The sequence below is a fragment of the Triturus cristatus genome, chromosome 7 (genome assembly GCF_964204655.1).
Source record: "Triturus cristatus chromosome 7, aTriCri1.1, whole genome shotgun sequence".
In the NCBI taxonomy this organism is placed as follows: Eukaryota; Metazoa; Chordata; class Amphibia; order Caudata; family Salamandridae; genus Triturus; species Triturus cristatus.
In genome coordinates this window covers 1642492171-1642511624 of record NC_140590.1, presented here as the reverse complement: position 1 = coordinate 1642511624, position 19454 = coordinate 1642492171, and the positions used below count along the sequence as shown (strand labels likewise).

Below are 19454 nucleotides of genomic sequence, written 5' to 3'. Positions count from 1 at the left end.
ACCTTCTCTACCAGATGCACAATGGCTGCACCCAAGGACGACCAAGCCCTGAGAAGTGAAAAGAAAATGACACGTCGAAGCATTAAAAAATGAATTCAAAAACCAATAATGGCCACCGATGAAGCAATGGGTGGACTTTCCGACCATTATCCGTGTACACAAAGCTCTACTTAGTTGAACCTGCATATTGTTCTCTACGGTGCTGCTACTCAACCGGTCCCACAGCCTCCTGATGCCCATAACAGACTAGTCGTCTGATTTATGAGAAGCTAATATCAGGTGGATTAACTGAAGTTTCTGAAACCACTGAAAACTCACCTATTTCTTATCTACCACCACCAACTCATTCATATTCCTCTTCCAAACCTCTTTACCCCATACAAAGGAATCTGAAGCCATCAAGAATCAAACTATATAATAAACTAATAATAAAATGAATACGGGCTCTGATGAGGAGGAGCTGTCAGACAGGGGTCTGAGTGGGGACAATATCTACTACGTTATTCCGCAGCCTTTTTCCCCGCTTGGAATCACAACGCGGTCGTTACAACGACCGCGTTGTGATTCCGCATACCATTACTCGGAACAACAACTTGTGGAGGGGCGGAGCTGGATGTTGGAATAGTATAATTTACTATTCCAACTCCAGTCTGTGCGGACACTAGGGAAGGTGTTGGATTTTAAATCCAACACCCCCACCCCCCCCCACCCCCCCTCCGCAAGTCGTTCTTCCGACTTGCGGAGTAATGGTATGCGGAATCACAACGTGGTCGTTGTAACGACCGCGTTGTGATTCCCTTTGTTGAAAAAGTTTCGGGGTAAAACGTTGTTTACCCTCACAGACGTCTGACTAGGAACAGATAACACATGCTGCCCAGTTAGGGGCAAAGACCACATTAGGACAACACAGGGACTGCTGTCATACGGGGTGGCACTGTGGCTTCATATTTCATGTGGTTGCCTGAATGGCAGATATCACATGGGGTTATATTAAGTAAATATATGCCACTGTGTGGAATTATAGCTATATATCACCTTTGGTCTGTATCACAATAGCTATGACTGGGCACAGATATCAGATGCGGTCATATCAGGATAAATTGATAGTTATCAAAGGGGTATTAATAGTGGTGTATACTACAGGGTTGGGGGGGGTATATTTTGCCGCTATTGCAAGAGTCCTAGAAATATATATTTATATTGCCTGGTTAGCATCAAATGATGGGGGGTGGAGGGTTGGGGGTGGTTTGTGATTAGTGAAAGAAAGATTCCCCAAAGATGACAACGGGGGTATTTGTTTAAAACCCATGTGGCCATTTAAATGCAAAGAAAGCCCAGACAGCAAAATTGTGAAAATGGAATCCTGTCACAGGAGCGCGCGCGTGACTACTCACAGAAGCTTGAGCGCGTGCAGCTGGGAGAACGTGCCCGGCTGTATCCTGGCGATCCGGTTGTTGTGCAGAAACCTGTCAGGAGGAAAAAAAGAGTGGGAGTTGTTAACTGTGCTGTTGACATGTTCCCAGCATTTGAGATCTCCGGTGCCACCCCGTGCCATGCAAAAAACATACGGTTTCCATCTCATAAAAGTAGGAAGGCTGGCACCGGCATGCTGCCAGGGGAAAGTTCTAATCATACATAAGGCACGGCCTGCTTGTAAAGCCATGTCAGACCACACTTAGTAAACCCGTGAAATCTTTAAAGCTTTTTCTTTGGACCAAACTCAAGCACAGGCCCCTCGGAGTCTCCCTTGTCTCACAGCATGCTCTTGGATGCCCTTGGCACTGCAACACAGAACAGAAAATGGGCCCTGTTTACTTTCTGATGTTTCCACAGCATGCTCTTCACCTAGCCACTCAGCAGCAAATTGGAGGCTGTTGACAGGCAGAAGGGAAACAAAGGGGCCACCCTTGTGATGTCATTTGAAGTCAACGTTTGAGTGACGTCACTTCCACTGCTGCAGGCAATTTAGTGTACTGATACCCAAGCAGTTGCTCCCCTGTTGAGCAACATGTCCAATACTGGCCAGTACACCTTTCAAGATTAAAAAATGTGAAAGTTGTAGTTATAACTTTCATTTACAATTTATTCACCACCTTCAAATTATTCTAAGTAGCAGTCCTTGTTACACACTCTTTTAAGCTCACTAACCAGACAACACTAATGATAACTCGCCCTCTACCATGTGCTGTTTTGTGGCAAAAATGTAATTAGAGAAGTTAAAGTGTTTTTATAAATGCTACACATACGATAAGTGATGTAGTATACAAGGGCATAAACAGTGCATGGATAAGGCATGAGTTAGAGTTAATGTAGTGTGGAGAGTGAGGTGACAAGACTGTGTTCAGTGGTGCGCGACTTGTAGTAATTTGAAGATGTGCGTAAATGATAAATGGAAGTTATAATTATAACTTTACAATTTTTAATATTTGTGTATTTTAAGGTGGGTTTATATAGAAAGAATACATAAGGTATTTCTAACTAAAATGTATCCTTAACTTATCCACTGTCCAAATTTGCACTTGACTCTGTGCCCATGCAATCTATTGTACAACACTCCACTCTATGACAGTTTTCAACGCTACACAACACAGCAGTCCACTCTACTGTGTGAGATGGCACTCCAATTTATAACATTTTCCTAAACTCTACGCTACGCCACTTTAATGTATGCCACCCCACTCTATGCTAATCCACTGTACCCTACTCCACTTTATGCCACTCCACGTTACACCACTCTTTCTATGCTGTTCCACTCTATGCCACTCCATGTTTCCACTGTACAGTATTTCACTGTACGCTACTCCACTGAATGCTGCTCCACTTTCTGGTAATCCGCTCTATGCCACTAGAATGTACGTCACTCCTCTCTACGCTGCTCTATTGTATGACACTCTTCATTATATGTAACTCCACTCTATAAAAGTCTACCTCACTTCATGGTACTCTACGACTTTCTGCTCCACTCTATCACCGTACAATCAACTCTCCAACTCTATACTCCACACCCATACACTCCAATGAGCAACACTATATTCCCGTATAAAACACTTTTCTATACGATACCGCACTCCACTCTACTGTACGAGACCCCACTCCAATGTATAGCAGTTTACATCTACTCTACACCAGTTTACTCCACTCTATGCCACTCTACTCTACGACACCAATGCACAATATTTTACTTTACTCCACATCACTTTACACCACTCCAATTGACTCTACTCCACTGTACAAGACTTTACCTGACTCTACGCTACCATACAACAATCCACTCTATGCAGCTCCCCTGTTTCGCACAGTACTGTACTCTAATTCAACTTCACTCTACGACACTCTACTACACTGTATGTCCCTCTCTGACACTTCACTTCTGTATATACTCCACTCCACTTTCCAAAACTGTACTATACTGTATGTCACTGTACAACACTCTACGATACTATAGTTCACTGTACGACACTGTATGCAACTCTTTGTATGTCACTGCACTCTACTTTACTCCATTCTACTCTGACACAGTACTCCACTCTACTTCACTGTACACACTCCACTCTGCTCCACTCAATGTGCTTGTACTCTATAATACTGTATGCTGATCCACTATACCACACTCTACAGCACTCTACTGTCCTGTACACCACTCTACTCTACAAAAAAACAACTAGACAGTATGCCACTCTACATCACTTTCCAATACTGTACGACACCCAACTACACTCTCCTGTACAACACAGTACTAAAATGTATTGCACTACTCGATTGTATGCTAGCCACTCCATACCACTGTAGTCTACAACATGCTACTCCACTCTATACCACTTTACTCCACTCTACACTACCCCACTCCAGTGTACTCCACTCCACTATACTCCACTATACTCCACTTTATCCCACCCAATGCCAATGTACTATACTCTGCTGTATGACTCTTCACTGTCCGACATGCTACGCCACTGTACGCAACTCACTCTACAACACAGTACTACTCTCCATGCCACTCTATGACACTCTACCCCACTCTATGCCCATCCACTCTACGCCACTGCACTACACTGCATGACACTAAGCGACATGCCAATCAACTTTCCTCTACAATACACCTCTTCACTATATGGCACGGCATTCAATTCTATGACTCTCTCCTTCATTGTACTCTACGACACTTTCTACTTGATGATACTCCACTCTATGACACTCTGCTACACCCTACTCATCTCTAAAGTACTCTACTCCATGTATGACAGTCGATGACCCACACTCTACTGTTTGACATCCCATTCCACTGTACAATTCGCTGCTCCAGACTACGATACTTGACTCCACTATATGAGACATCATGACACTACACTATATAACACTTTACTGCACTATACGATATGCTACTACAGTACTCTACACCCCTAGATTCCAATTTACAATACTCCAGTCTATGACAACAGACTTTACAACACTCTCCTCCACTGTACTGTATGCCATTTCACATAACAACTCTCCACTTGTGACACTGGGCTCTTTGATTTTAAACACATTTTTATAAAAAAATATTGAAAAAAGTAGACATTCATTGAAAAAACTAGACAACACTAACTATAACTCGCCACTCTATCATGCATTATGTTCTCTCAAGTAATAATACTCCACTGTTAAACACTACACTATGCGATACTCTCTGCCACTCTCCTGCACAAAACTACACTCTACAATACTGAACTATACAACACTCTACTCCACTGAACTCCACTCTGCCACTACACTCTACAACACTCTGCTACGTTCTATGCCATTCTGAGACACTGTACTCAATGACACTCCACTCAACCACACTCCATCTCGTGACACCCGAGTCAATGACACTCCACTGTACAACTCTTAGCTCTACTGTTCAACACACCACTACAATGTACAAAACGTGGCTCCACTCTATGATACTCCACTCCACGATATGACATACAACGCTATTCCACTGTATAACACTTTACTCCACTGTATGCAACATCGCTCTACTTAACTCCACTCCACTCTATTACACTCTACAGTACTCCACTCTACGTCACTAGACTCTACAGCACACTTCTTCACTGTACTGTAATACACTCCAATCAATGACACATAGAACTGCGATTTGGAACACATTTTTACTAAAAACAAAGAAAAACCATTACCAAACAATGAAAAATAAAAGGTTAAGGATAATTTATAGTTAGGAATACCTTATGTATTTTTTCTATACAAAATCATCTTAAAATAACAAAAACAATAAAAATTGTAACTTCATATTTACACCTTCAATTTATTATTTACCCGCCACCTTTAAATTACTATAAATCACGCAACTCCGAACACAGTCTTGTCACCTCACTCTCCACACTACATTAACTATAACTCATGTCTTTTCTATGAACTGTTTATATCCTTGCATACTACACCACTTATAGTATGTGAAATCATACCATTCATAACAGCACTTATAACTTTGCAAATCACACTATTTGTCACTACACAATGCATGGTAGAGTGTCAAGTTATAGTTAGTGTTGCCCGGTTAGCGAGCTAAGAGTGAGTAAAGGGGTCTACTACTTATAATAATTTGAATGAGCTGGATAAAGTGTAAATGAAAGGTATAACATTAGAATTTGTAAAGTTTGTTTAGTTTAAACTTGGTTTGTACAGGGGAGAAGAATTTACCTAACTACAACTAAGCCTTTAACCTTTAGTTTTTTCATTGAAAATATATATATATATGTGTGTGTATATTTACATATATATATATATATATATATATATATATACACATATATATATATATATATATATATATATATATATATACACATATATTATATGCAGCGAGAGAGTGTGAGAGTAGTTATAATTAGGTCAGATTTTCCATAGGTAAGGTGTTTTTTGTTTTTTTAATAACTCTGGTGCCCTTCAATGAATCTGCCAAAAACTTCAAAAAAGATGTTAACCCACTTTACTTTCTTCATGGAAATGTTAGGCTTTCAAGCAAGAGTCGAGAAAAAGGTGTGGGGTTAGCGAAACATCAGTTTCCTATTTTCATTCCCATAGGAAAGTTTGCTCTCCGATACAGAAAAAAGCTTTCCGCAGAGGCACAAAGCCCGCCTAGGACGCATCCTTTCAGACCCCAGCCACTCTTTAAAAGGCACGCACCTGTATATTTATGGATTCACCGCACCTATTTAATGCAGGTACCTTCTATTTCATCAGCTCTCTTCTTTCAAACTCCGCCGCATCGCAAATGTGACAGCTGAGGCGCGTTTAAATTAAGTAGATGGTCTTTAACCAATTCTAGATTTTACAAGATGGGGAGTTTGAACAAACTGTAAACTGCAATTATTAACTGGAGCCGTTCTTGAAGTGCACTGCGCCTCAACCTCACAAAAAGAGCCGGGCTTCGAGGCACTTCCAAAGTGGACACACCAGTGGCATCTCTTGGCGCTGCTTCTGCCTCCTTCCCTTTGAGGCCCAATCACCGCTACATTTTAAACGCCTATATTTTTGTGCCTAGACCCCTCTCCCCCTAAGCCAGGGCTTTAAGTGTCATGAAAAAAGTGTGGGGAGGGGTATCTAAAAGGGTCTCAGCCTAGAAGTGTAACTGTGAAACCTATTCGAGAGGTGCGGCCTATATCTAGAATTGTGTGGCTTAAAACATATCAACTAAAGTCCTCTGCTTACCCGCTTTCTGTTAGTGCACCCAGATATATCACCCAGTAACAAACCAAGCCTATTGTCTTTGACAATGCCTGTTAGTAGTATCAGACAAGCATATGGAATGCAATATGTATCACATTTACCCGAGTTTAAGCTATTGGCATTGTAAATGAAAATGCCTTTTATTTATGTTTTAAAAACCACACATTAAAAAAAGGCATTCTCATTTGCAATGCCAATAGCTCAAACACGCGTAAATGCGAGACTCATTGCATTGCAAATGCTTGTTAAAAAGGTTTTTACTTCGGGTCCTTCGCAAATTCACAGTAAAATTAAAAACAAAGAAAGAAAACATTTTTGACCCAAAGACCTGGGACTGAGTCTCTGAGTCCTAAAATAGCTGTGACACATCATTCCTTATGTGGTGGCAGCCAATCAGACCTTATCTTTTATCCTTTTGGAAACGTGGATCCTCCGTGGCCTGTTATAGACATACATTTTGAACCTTAATTTCTCAAACACTACTGAACGGATTTACACCCAATCACAAAAATCCTGTTTTTTAAATAAAGATCTAGTTTTCTGCCAAATATGTTGTAATTACATTTAACCATTTTTGCAGTATCTGTAATCAATTTTCCTATGGAAATTTGCATAAGGAAAATGTGTTTTGTGCCCTCGCTTGGAGGATAATCCCAAAGCTTTCCAGGAATACGCCGAGGTAGATGAAAGTTTTCTTTGGAAATGTTTCTGAAGATTCATCAAAAGACACCAAAGATAAAGTTATTAGCAAACCAAAAAATCTATTTCCTATATATATATGCACTCTTTCCTCCTGTGTCCCTGCTGGTTTTGTCCCAATATCTATGGAGTTAAGGCAGACATTTAAAGTATCTCCTGAAAACAGAAATATAAATTAGGTGGCAGACTAACATTCAAGAGGCAGAGAGAAATACAATAACTTTGGACCAGCATACTCCTTAATTAGTCACTTCACCCTCATTGCAGTACCTATGGTAATTAGTTCGAGTGGAACTAAAATAGGAACTTGTGCCTGAAATAAAATTATAAAGTATACGAATTACCACACAATTTTCTGTACACAAATTTCACTAGATAAAACCTGCTGGAATGTAGGTGAGGATAACTGCAATATTGTGAAAAGAGGAAACTATGTTGTACTACCATGTTTTTCCAGGAAGCAACGAAGGCTGCACTATTCCTAATTGCTTGACAGATATTACTGCATCATTTTACTGGGGCACTTGAAATTAGCTAAATTGTTTGTTGCTGTTAAACACTGGTGAGATAACTGCCTACCCTGACACAGAATATACACACTCTAGATCAGCAAACAAAGGGGATTGCTTGGCATGCACTCTGAACAGCGATACGAGCCAGAGGTACCCAAACTGGTCAGTTTACCATAAAAATGTCCATTTACTTACAATCTTTCCAGGCTGGGCAGGTCATTGAAAATGTCGGGCTCCAGTGTCTCTAGGGCATTGAAGTGAAGGTACCTAGCAACAGTAAAACAAAAATATTGCCACCTCTTAGTCAGGCTAGGTCCACAATATTACAGAATGCATGCGAGTAGAGGGAAGAGCTTCAGATGGAGCATATTCAGAGTCTGAAGGGATGAAACTCATGTTGTGCCACTAGGCTGATGGCAGCAAAATCCTGGTGTGTGACTTGGACAATGAGATGACAAATTTGTTGGATCAAGGAAAAGGGGATTAGAATCATTGTGTGTCTCCAGGATAGTAGGAAGAAGATCTTGGTGCTTGGGCGAGGGGGAAATAATTTTGGTGTTAAATCTGAGCAATTGTAAGTTGATGGGATGTGAATCCTTGTGTATGACCAGGCCAGTATAATACAGCCCTAAAGCCTGTCATAGCGGGCTCTACCGGCCATTAAAGGCCCGCTCCAGTGTTTAAGGACCAAGCCGAAGGAGCGGACCTTTAATAACCAGTACAGCTCGCTCACTGCAGAGGGCTCTAGAAGGTAGAATGTTCAAATTTGTAAAGCAAAGGCCTCACGGAGTCCGTGGGGTTCGAAAGACCCTCAGCAACAGCTGTGAACAAATATTGGAATGTTGGAGCTCCGGGCTTCTACCGGCCATTAGTACCCTGGAGCACTTCATTGTTTTCAATGGAGCTCCCAACATTCCAGTGTTCTAATGAGTCTTGGTGCATGGCTTCAGATAAGGAGATTAGAATCCTGGTGTTCGGTCAAAGACAATAGAATTGGAGTCTTAGAGCCAGCCCAGGAAAATGGACTGAGAGTAATGGTGTGGCAATTGATGATAGCTTTTGTGTGCGCCCATGATAATGGGAAGAAGATCTTTGTGTGTAGTTCAGGAAAATGGAATGAGAGTCACATGAGGCAGCCCTGGACACTGTGATAACTGTTGCTGCATAACTCTCTCTGGGTAAGCATCCCAGCACAAAGTGTTGAGTTTCTTTGTGTGCTGCCCAGGTCCTTTTCTGGACCTCAAAAATGTTGTGACACATAAAGGAGCTTAGGGTACTCAGCACTCACACACTCATCAATTTTTCTGTGTAGGGTTATCTCCTGGCAGGGAAAAGAGCAAGGTTTCAAGTAAAAGCATCAAAGGTGCAAAAAGAGTGCTATGCTCATGAAATCAATGTGTCCAAACTCACTAAGGCACTCTCTTAAGTATTTAAAGAGCTGTCAAGTCCTAAAGTTCCATATAGTAATTCTGAGAATATTGGTGTAATACGGTTGAAAATTATTTAAGGGACATGATAGAAATTATCCTTGCTAAGATTACAGCTCCTGTGGACAAATGTGCATCAGAGGGAATGGCCAAATCTCCGGGGATCACCCTGAATTCTTACTTCTTTATTATGCACTTCAAGTTGGAAGTTCAGAAACACGTCACTCGGGAAGACCATCTTTAAAATGATGGCTGTGGAACCAGCTTCTTGCCGGGATGACCCTTGCCCTCTCAGTGTGATCGAGTAGAGTCACCCTGAGCTGGCTTCATACAGACAGAAGATTGTGAATTGCTAATCTGATGCAGCCAATGAAGCCTGTGAATTGTTTCTGTCCTTCCCTGGTGCCATGCACACAAGCAGACAGAGCTGGACTGACTGAAACAGGCATTGGGCGTTTCTTCGGGAGGCTGGAAAGGTGGGGGGCTGGTTTTGGAGCAGTGGGGCTGGTATTGTTACTGGGGGCTGGTTTTCCAACATTGCTGCTATGTTGGCTCCCAGTAACAAAAGCAGCAACGCTGGGGGCCGGTATAGTTTAACAGGAGTGCTTCACACTTGCACCCTCACCCATTCCCTTGCCCACGCCCTGCACCCCCACCCTCCCGCCCCCCGCAGCCGGTCCAATAAAATTGTCAGGGCTGCTTTTGTTTCTCAGTTAAGCCCTGCAATCAGACACCTGATCCTAAAGTAGCGGGGTGTGTGGTGGTGTGGTGGTGTGGCTGCGTGAGCTTGCTGGCGTGGCTGAATTGTCCTCGGTTCTCCTAAGAGGAAAATTGGACCAACATCATTTCGCGGGGGCAGAGACGCCCACAGATATAGGGCAAGATTTGTTTCTTAGATATGGGATTTTTTCCTGAATTGACACACTTTGGTTCCTTTCTCTTCAGATGGCATGACTTAGCGCGTGAGACACGCTCCCCAGTGGACATCTTACGGACATTCACACTGCAGAATACTGTAGCCTATGTACCCTCAGCACTGGACATGACACAATGACACTCAGAACACGGACAGACAGGAGAAAAATGTGGATGTGACTGGTGCCACAAGGAGCATCTTTGACCTGGAACTGACTGTTATTGCCCCCATAGAGTAACTTGGATGTTTCCCCCACACATTGACAGTTAAATGAGTCAGGCCCTTCAGTCGTGAGTGCGAACTGCAGAACAGAATCCCAGAAAATGACCAGCTAGAGGTCGCAGATGGCTCCTGAAGTTAAAACCAGGGAACTGAGAAGAGGTGGCCACTGAGTAGTGTGCTGCACTCTTTACCTAGCTAATAACCGAACTGGCAGAGTATTATGAATTAGGCATCAAATACAGCAGGGGGACTTGTTCTACCACTTGGCTTGGGCTCATCGAGGAAAGGCCTGCTCAATCCCATGGCTAAGAAAAGACTTGATCCTAAGGGCAATATGTGAAACACCCTCTGCCTAGAAACAAAAGGTTGACGCAGTCATGATGTAGCTAGGCATCTTCATGAAAATAAGTAAAATCTGGCTGAAAGAGTGCACAGCCATCATGCATGGTTGCAGGACATGCTGTCACAGACATTTGACAATGCAAAACAGATCCAAGACTTAACGGAAAGAGCTATGTTTTTGTAGGACCGAGCAAAGAATACAGAGGGCAGAGCAAGATGTAATAATTTGTTTATTGTTGGGATGCCAGATGACTAAGAATGCTGAGACCTCAACAATATATAGAAGAGTGGCTCCAGAAAGCCACATCCAGCTAAGGCCTGTCTCCTCACTTCACAGTGGAAAGATCCCACACAGGGCCTGCTATGCTGCTCCATTCAGGAAGCAATCCTAGACCCATTGTGGCCAAAATCTTTAACTACAGGGACAGAGACACTATACCACTTGCCGCGAGGATGGCATGGCACAAAGCCAAGAACATTCAAAGGTTATGATATTCCCAGATTATACCCTGGTGGTCCAGCTCAAACGAACATCTTTTACCGTTGTGAAGAGGAAATTGGGACTGTTGTTCCCTGCAAATCTGAGAATCGTTGTTAACCTACACTCCCACTTCATCACTGAGCCAGAAACCACATAGGATTGGGCTGAACAATATGAAGCCATTCGTCGGACAGTGGGATCAAGGAAAAACAGAAGAAGTCACCCCCCTAGTCGCTCAATGTTATTACAAAAGTGCAGTGGCAAGGACAAGCATCTATCTATAAGAAAGACCACTACCACCATGCAAATACAAGAAGGCAGAAAGGAAGCCATAGCCATGGTGGCAAATTCAAAGGACATGTAGTGCAGCCCGAGATATACCAGGACCAGATCAGTGACCTCTGGAGAATAATCTCTCACAGATGATGACACTGGGGGTACACTGCCACTCCTGACGGTTACTTCTCAAACTTCAGATAATCAGATATGTGATCTGATATGCCTATCAGGTTGATGGGCCCTATGTACAGGTGTACACATATAGAGCAAACATTTTTTAATAACATTTAATTCTTTTGCTGACCCTTGAGTTGGGCACCCATATATACTGGCTCTGCTTCAGGTATGTGTGTAAGTCTGAGGTTGGGGACAGGGGGCATAAGTCAGCCTAGGTGTAATGCCGCCTTCTCCCCCTGTTGTGTGCCATGGTAAAGGAAGCTTTTTAGGTCGAGCCTAGAGTCAGTGTGCATGCGCTGCTCTGCGAGGCATACTGTATTGCAGTATGTACTTGAAGCCCAGCCCATTCTCCGCCCATATTTGTCATTAGCTTGTGTTATTTTCTTTCGTAAATGCTGGCTTCTGATTGGTTAATAGGCTTTTTAGTCCCACCGCAGTACCGCTGTGTCTTCATTTGTAACCTCTCATGAGGACTGGCCCTTTTACTTTAGTTGTTACACGTATGCTTTAATTAGAGCCTGGGAGCAATATTTCCTTAACTGGCTTTCTTCTGCCTGCTGTTGCAGGCAGGACATGCTCACTCTCTTCTCTCTCTCTCTTTCACAACCCTTTTTTTAAATTTAAGCAGCACGGTCGTCTCAGATGGCATAATGGCGGACGTACTTTTCTTTTACCTGAACATGGGTGCGCTTGTTTTGTTATAGCGGATCGTCAACTGTCCATTGATGTCACCACGACCGTATGGCTTTAAACATATAATTGCTCATATTTCAAGCAGCTGTGTACTGTTTCCCTTAGGTAGTTTATGATGCTCATTGGAGACCTCTAGGAACAGCTTGCGGTACTGCACCTAGACATGCAGCGCTGGTGCCTTGCTCACTAGGGACCTCTAGGAGCAGCTTGCGGTACTGCACCGAGACATACAATGCTGGTTCCTGGATCACTACGCAAGCATTTGCAATGCACTAGGTCTCGCATTACTCTGAAAGTATGAGCTATTGGCGTTGCATTATTATTTTCAATGCCAATACCGCCAACCATCAGCAATGCAATACCTATTGCATTGCAAATGCTTGTTCTAAAATATTTGTAGGCAACACTGACAGGGAGACTCTTGGCGCCCATACACGTATAAGTAAAGTGAGCCGGCGCCTCTCATGGGGGCTGGACAAGCCTCTGCCTAATTAATGCATCTGTTCAGTGGCAATGAGTCGAAGTACCCGCAGATTTTCGATATTAAATAGTTCACTGGACAAGTTGCTGTTGGGGTTTCCGGCCAGTTCTGTGGGGCTGGAGGGAAGGGTTTCAAGTTAGAGGGCAATACATCACCATCCAGCAAAGGTAATGGGATGCACCAGACGTGGCAGATGGAGGATTGCACTAACCATCACCACGAAAGATGATCCTGCCACCCAAGGACGCTAAACTCAAACTTTAGAATAATCAATTGGAATACCAGGGGGTAAACGCGGTGACTAAACAATATTGCTTATATATCTCCTGGGACGATGGAAGGTCCAGATCATCTTTCTGCAAGAGACACACTTGGTACATGCAGAGAGCCTTAAACTAAAGCGCAGATGAAGGGGACAGCTTTACAGCAAGGTTAACTCGGCATATGTGTGAAGAGCTCTGATATAGATTAGCGCTAGAATTTCTTTTGAAGTGAAGGAAACTTGCATAAATGTAGAGGGTAGATACATCCTCCTCAGAGGCAAATTGCCTGGAGCCCTGATAGTGGGAAGCACATATGCTACTAATTTGGACCAAGCTAGGTTCTGTCCCAAGCTGTCCAAAGTCCTGGTGCCATGTTTAGATACCCCGTGGGTCATGTAGAGGGGACTTCAGCAGTCTTATTGACGTCAATTTGCTTACTCAGGCATTATCCTCATCGAATGCCAACAAGCTGAGGTGATGGATGTGACACATGGAGGACCAGACTTCCTACATACAGAGATTAATCATTTTATTCAACACTAAATCACATTCACATAAGGATGGAACAAATAGCAGCAACTGGGCTATATAATTGCTATGTCAATATATACAATGCAATGCTTAAGCAATTTCCGATCACAACCCTGTGTTCCAATGGGGCAAAATAGGATCACCAATTTGTCATTTATTGATTGGGAGGCTTCTAAAATTACAACTAGGGGTTTAAGCATCCAAATTATGGTGGGAGCGCTGCAGATGATATGGAATAAACTAGGTATGTTAGACTCCGCCATAAGTACATTAAAATGCAAGCTGCAACCCGCATGGCAACACAGGAGAGCATCAAACAACTTAGTCAGCAAAAATTGGAACATATGGAAAACATCCATGCCTAGCCCATAGGACATATTTAGCACAAACGCATCAGGAAGTCGATAAGGTCTTGCTATACAAAACAATATCCTGAAAGATGTGACGGCTGACTTATCCACTATATTACATATATCATATGAATATGTATTCTGGCAAATATCTGGACTGAAAATCAATTGGTTCAACTCATGTTTGTCCCAGTACGTACAACAGCCCCTTAATTTACTCTGGGACCAAAGTCGAGATACATGTGCCGGGCATACAAATCCTTCCGATATCATGAGGTGAATATCTATCATACGTCGCAATTCTACACTGCATCCTTGCACCAACACTACCATCCCTTGGGGAGAGGAGTTGGCCTAACGGCTAGGGCGGTCGACCTCGAATCTGGGTAACTGGGTTTGAGTCTCGGCAATGACGCTGAACATCCTGTGATTCTGGGCAAATCACTTAATCTCCCCGTGCCTAACCAAAAATGAATGTGTGTCCTCATGTAATGTAACTGGTGCTATGTAAAGCGCTCTGATACCTGATTCGGGTCAAGTTCATGCTATATAAAACTCTGCAAACAAACATCACTGAAATCGCAGATTAAATTCTGGAATAGACTTCCCTTCTCTGTAATAGGCTAGGCACCCATAGCTAAAATGGTGGTCTTGCCCTGGCTGCTTTATTACTTAATTATTTTGCTTCTGATTCTACCTGCATCCTTCTGCATCCATAATGTTAGAACAATTACTATGGGACTTAATTTGGGGGGCTGGTAGACGAAGAGTAGCCCTTGCCACCTAAAATCTACCAGTAGAATGTGGGAGTCTTGGTATACCAGAAATACTATAGACATCGAAAAACAATAATGCTAGACTTTGAAAAATACAATGGGCCTCTCGATGGCTGACAGGTCGAGGACTGACTGAGATGGGTTTGGAGGTAGGACAGTTGGGAAATGACAGCTTATGAACTGTTCCATTTCCTAAGCAAAAACTCCTAATCCTTGGTCGCAACTGCTAACCAATGCAGCAAACTGCCTAAAACTTGACTTCAACCAGTCTGAAATTACAATTCCATATACACCGGCCATACCACTGGTTGCCTTACATGTATAGGTGAGGAAGGCCTACTCCGGGAATGTTAAGTCACTGGACAGAGGTGGATATCACAGCAGTTGGGGACTTGTTCCATGATGGAGAATTAGTGCCTTTTCAGAAGCTGGTTGAGACAGATGGGCTGCATAAGGGACTGTGTTGTAAAGGCATGCGTTGTAAATGTATGCATTGTAACATCATACATGTGTCTATACTGGGCACAAATGCATAGTGAAGATGCAATCTTACCATTATTTATTGACAAGAGGAAAATTACATAGGCTGGGTTTTCAATGACACTGAGTGGGGAAAGATCCTTCATTATCCTAACAAAGGTTTGTGAAATGCACGGTTCAATGTCATCCAATTTGACATTTTACACAGGGCCTATGTCACCCCAGTTAAACTATACATGATATGGTCGTCTTTCCTCATGCCCCAGTTGTTGAGAGCATAGTGCTGCTTTTATTCATATGCTGTGGTGTTGCCCCAGCATGGTACTTTTCTGGAGCACATTCATAGAAATCCTATTGCAGGTTAATGAAGTAAGATTTAATGAGAATTGAAGCGTGCCCGCTGAGCACTTAAACTGATAGAGCAATTGCAAAGTTCTTTAGAGTTCTGTACTTCTGGTCTAGGAAATATTTCACCCTGGGGTGCATTATTAGTGGCCGCCACAACTCCATAGGTGACACAGAGCAATCGCACAATGGTCAGACACAGAAAGTAAAGCCGTTCATCGAGAGAGAGCGGGAGAAACAACAAGGGCTGAGGAAGTTTCCAATAGCTGCCACATGGGGTGACCACTGGCGTAACAAACCATGAGGGGGCCTCCCTGCAAGGCACCTTGGGGGGCCCCCTCCAGGCTCAATCAGGAGCCCTGCAGCCAGAGTGTTCTGCTGAGGGGGCCCCCTGGAGCTTGGGGCCCCCCGCATTGCGGGGGCTGGGGGGGCCTGTGTTACGCCCCTGGGGATGACTTGAGTGAAACCCGTTGAGGACAGTGAAAGATGACCACAAACCACCACCAGCACCCCAGCCAAGTTACTCCACCTTTTGTGCATGCCTTGGCGAAGTGAGGGGATCTGCTTGTGCGGAGCTCTCCCTACTATGCGTGTCCGTCAAAAACTACAGACGCGAGTCATGACTCTTGACTCCTTCCCAACACTCCCCACTGACCGCCACGTCGACGCTAACACAAGGATGCACACCTGCCAGTGCTTATAAAATCCTTTACCCTGAATGACTGAGTACTCTGTGTTCTTTCCGGGTTTGTCAGGCTATGTTTTGCTGTGTTCATTTTTACTTCTAGTTTTATCTATAACTGTTCTTGTTACTGGATCCCTAAAGAGCACATACGAAGAAAAGGCCACAGAAATGTCAGTTACGTGGAAGGTTGGTTACAACGCGGGGGCGCTAGGTGGCGCCGTGCAAGATGGCCGCACACATGTGAGGCTCCTGCAGTTCGGCGCACTGATCCGAACATTATCCTGCCCACCGGCGATCTGCGCGGCCTGCCTGCAGAGGCTGCATGCCCTAACACCGTCCGACCACCCGACGGCCACTTCTGACGGCCGGGGGGGCCTCGGTTGACGAGCGGGAGCGATCTTGGAGGGACGGCTGCGGTGGCGGAAATCGGAGAGGTGGAGCAGCCCGGCCACTGATCTACGGGAGCCCGCGGCTTCCCACGAGGCGCGCAGGCCGCCAGGCTGCAGAGAGATATGCCGAGATTCCCTGAAGAGGTCGACTTGCTAGACGCGACCTGGGAGACCTGAGACACCTGCATGCGCTGTCGGAAAGAGTGAGGCGGCGGTACCCTTGTGCTGCGCTGGACATCGCCGGAGGTCGGGTGAGTGCGACCGCAGCTGCTGTGTGACGGAGGCCCTAGCTGTGCTGACGGCGAGGATTGCAGGCCGGCTGCCGCATCGGAGCGGGGCTCCGCGACGGACACTGCCTGCCTAGAGGCTTGCTGGGTGAGACGTCCCGCTGCACCCCTTCGCTTGCTGTGGGCCTGTAGTGCGAGCTGGTGGAGTCCCCCGAGTGCAGCGAGAGAGGGGAGAGTGCGGCGACCTGCTTTGAGGCCTTCCTTCCCGGCACCCTCCACCATAACCGCATGGGAGGCAGCGCTGGGGCACGAGATTGACCGCACTGGCCGTGGATGACTGAGCCCCTGCAGCCTCTCGTCGAGGGTCAGGCCTGCTGATTCCTTCTGAGGACGCTGGACGGGGAACAAGTGGAGGACTGTGAGTGAACTATCGCCCATTGCCAGCAGTGCGACATTTTTGCGATTGTGTCTGCACAGGGCCGGAGGACCCCTGGCACGGCCCCCTTTAGAGCCTCATCTGCCCCTGGGAACGAGGGGGACGGCGCACCGGCGCTAAGAACGCGAGATTGGACTGGAGTGTGGAGGTGGCCCGGAGCATCGGAGGACCCGGGACGGTGAAGAACGGCGACTGAGGCCGCGGTTGGTGGCTTTCCGCGCGGGGCTCGATATCGCGCCCCTGGTGGCGCCTGGTGATGGGGAAGGCCGATGCTCGACAATCTCGCCTCACCTTTGAGGCGAAGAAGACGGGCCGTGCCCCTCCGGCCGAGAGAGTGGAGATGGCCGACTCGGATCAGGCTGCTGGGCCTGCAGAGAGTGCGGGGGAGCTGACATCGCTTCTCCGGGAGGTCCGGCAGGGCTTTGCCACCATGGGGGAGAAAATGGATGGTATGTCTACCCGGATGGACGCCATCGTGCAAAAGCTCGACAAGCATGAAGATCGCATCTGTGAGACAGAACGCCGTATTTCAGATGCAGAGGATACCACCACCCGGGTCTCGGCGCAGGTTGCACAAATGGATAAACTTCTCAAACTAATAGCAGCCAAGAACGAAGACTTAGAAGCGAGAAGTCGACGCAATAACATTCGCGTTCTTGGGCTACCGGAGTCCACAAACACGGGCCGCTTAGAGGATTATGTGGAGAGGATGTTGATTGCAACTATTGGGAAGGAACAGCTCTCTTCCCAATTCATCGTGGAACGAGCTCATCGGTCCCTGGGCCCCCGCCCTCCGCCGGGAAGCACACCTCGCCCCATCATTGCCCGACTTCTCAATTACAGAGACCGGGACACAGTACTACGAGTAGCGAGAGGTAAGCAACAGCTCCAATACGATGGGGTCTCCTTCTCTATCTATCCAGACTTCACGGCTGCGGTGCAGGAGGATAGGCGCAAATTCATGGCGGTGAAAAATAAGCTGCGACAGGCACAGGTAGACTATGCTTTGCTGTACCCGGCGCGCCTACGGGTTACCCATCAGGGCCGACAGCACTTCTTCACTAACCCACAGCAGGTGGAAGACTTCCTTAAACAGCTCAGACGGTCCGGCGGCTGCTCTGATCCGCTGCCCGCCTCGGGCGGCCCAACCTCCCAGGACTGACGTGTATTGCTGCCGGGGGTGCCCTGGCCAGGGGACGGTGAGCAGGATGGCCGGGAGGGAGTGGCGGACTGCAGATGGGCCTAGCGCAGCACATCTTTATTATTCAGCTGATGCGAAGGACTTAGAAAGGCCCACGCCAGTGGGCGTAACATTTGGACCGCGCCGAACACCCTCTCCTGACCCGCATAGGGCTTGCCCCTACATCCACCAGCGGGCTTAGGGGGAGGGGATACCCGGTTTGCCACCTAGAGGTTGCACCCCAGCGGGTAGCACCCATTGACTCACTTAAGTATGGGTAAACCTAACAGTGTTGCAGTTTTCGTTGTTTTGCGGGTGGGGGGAGGGACTGGGGATTCTGGCAAGTTGGGGATGCTTCAGTGGGAGGTGGGGGGGATGTTCATGGGGGTTCGGTATCCAGGTAGCAATTGTGGTGTGACAGTGGAGGTGTGCAGGGATTTACTATGCAGGACTGGTATGTGTATTTGTAGCGCAGATGGCCCGGGAGAGTAACGACGTGATTAACATAATGACGTGGAATGTGCGGGGATTGGGGGACCCGAGGAAACGCAGGAAAATTTTGGCATACCTAGACAGACAGAGAATTCAAGTGGCGCTGTTGCAGGAGACCCATCTAGACCCGGGGGTGGTTAGCACGTTCGCCTGCAAGTGGGCAGCACATCGGCTGTTTTCCTCCTACTCCACTTACGCCCGTGGGGTAGCGATCCTTTTTAAAAAACAGCTGCGCTGCGAGATAGCAGGGACGATCTCAGACCCACAAGGCTGCTATGTGATTGCCTGGGGCAGGTTAGGAGAGGACTCTGTCACGATAGCTAATTGTTATGGCCCGAATACGGATAGCCCAGACTT

At 45.8% G+C, this 19454-nt stretch overlaps 1 protein-coding gene across 1 annotated transcript in view; it reads right to left on the bottom strand.

Moving 5' to 3' along the window:
• LOC146812611 (peroxidasin homolog) overlaps window positions 1–19454 on the bottom strand; it is a 211116-nt gene that overhangs the window by 109543 nt on the left and 82119 nt on the right. The window contains exons 5-6 of the mRNA XM_085619678.1: window positions 8121–8192; window positions 1395–1466 (exon numbers count right to left, since the gene is read on the bottom strand). Of these exons, the coding sequence (XP_085475804.1) occupies window positions 1395–1466; window positions 8121–8192 (144 nt within the window). The remainder of the gene's footprint in view (window positions 1–1394; window positions 1467–8120; window positions 8193–19454) is intronic.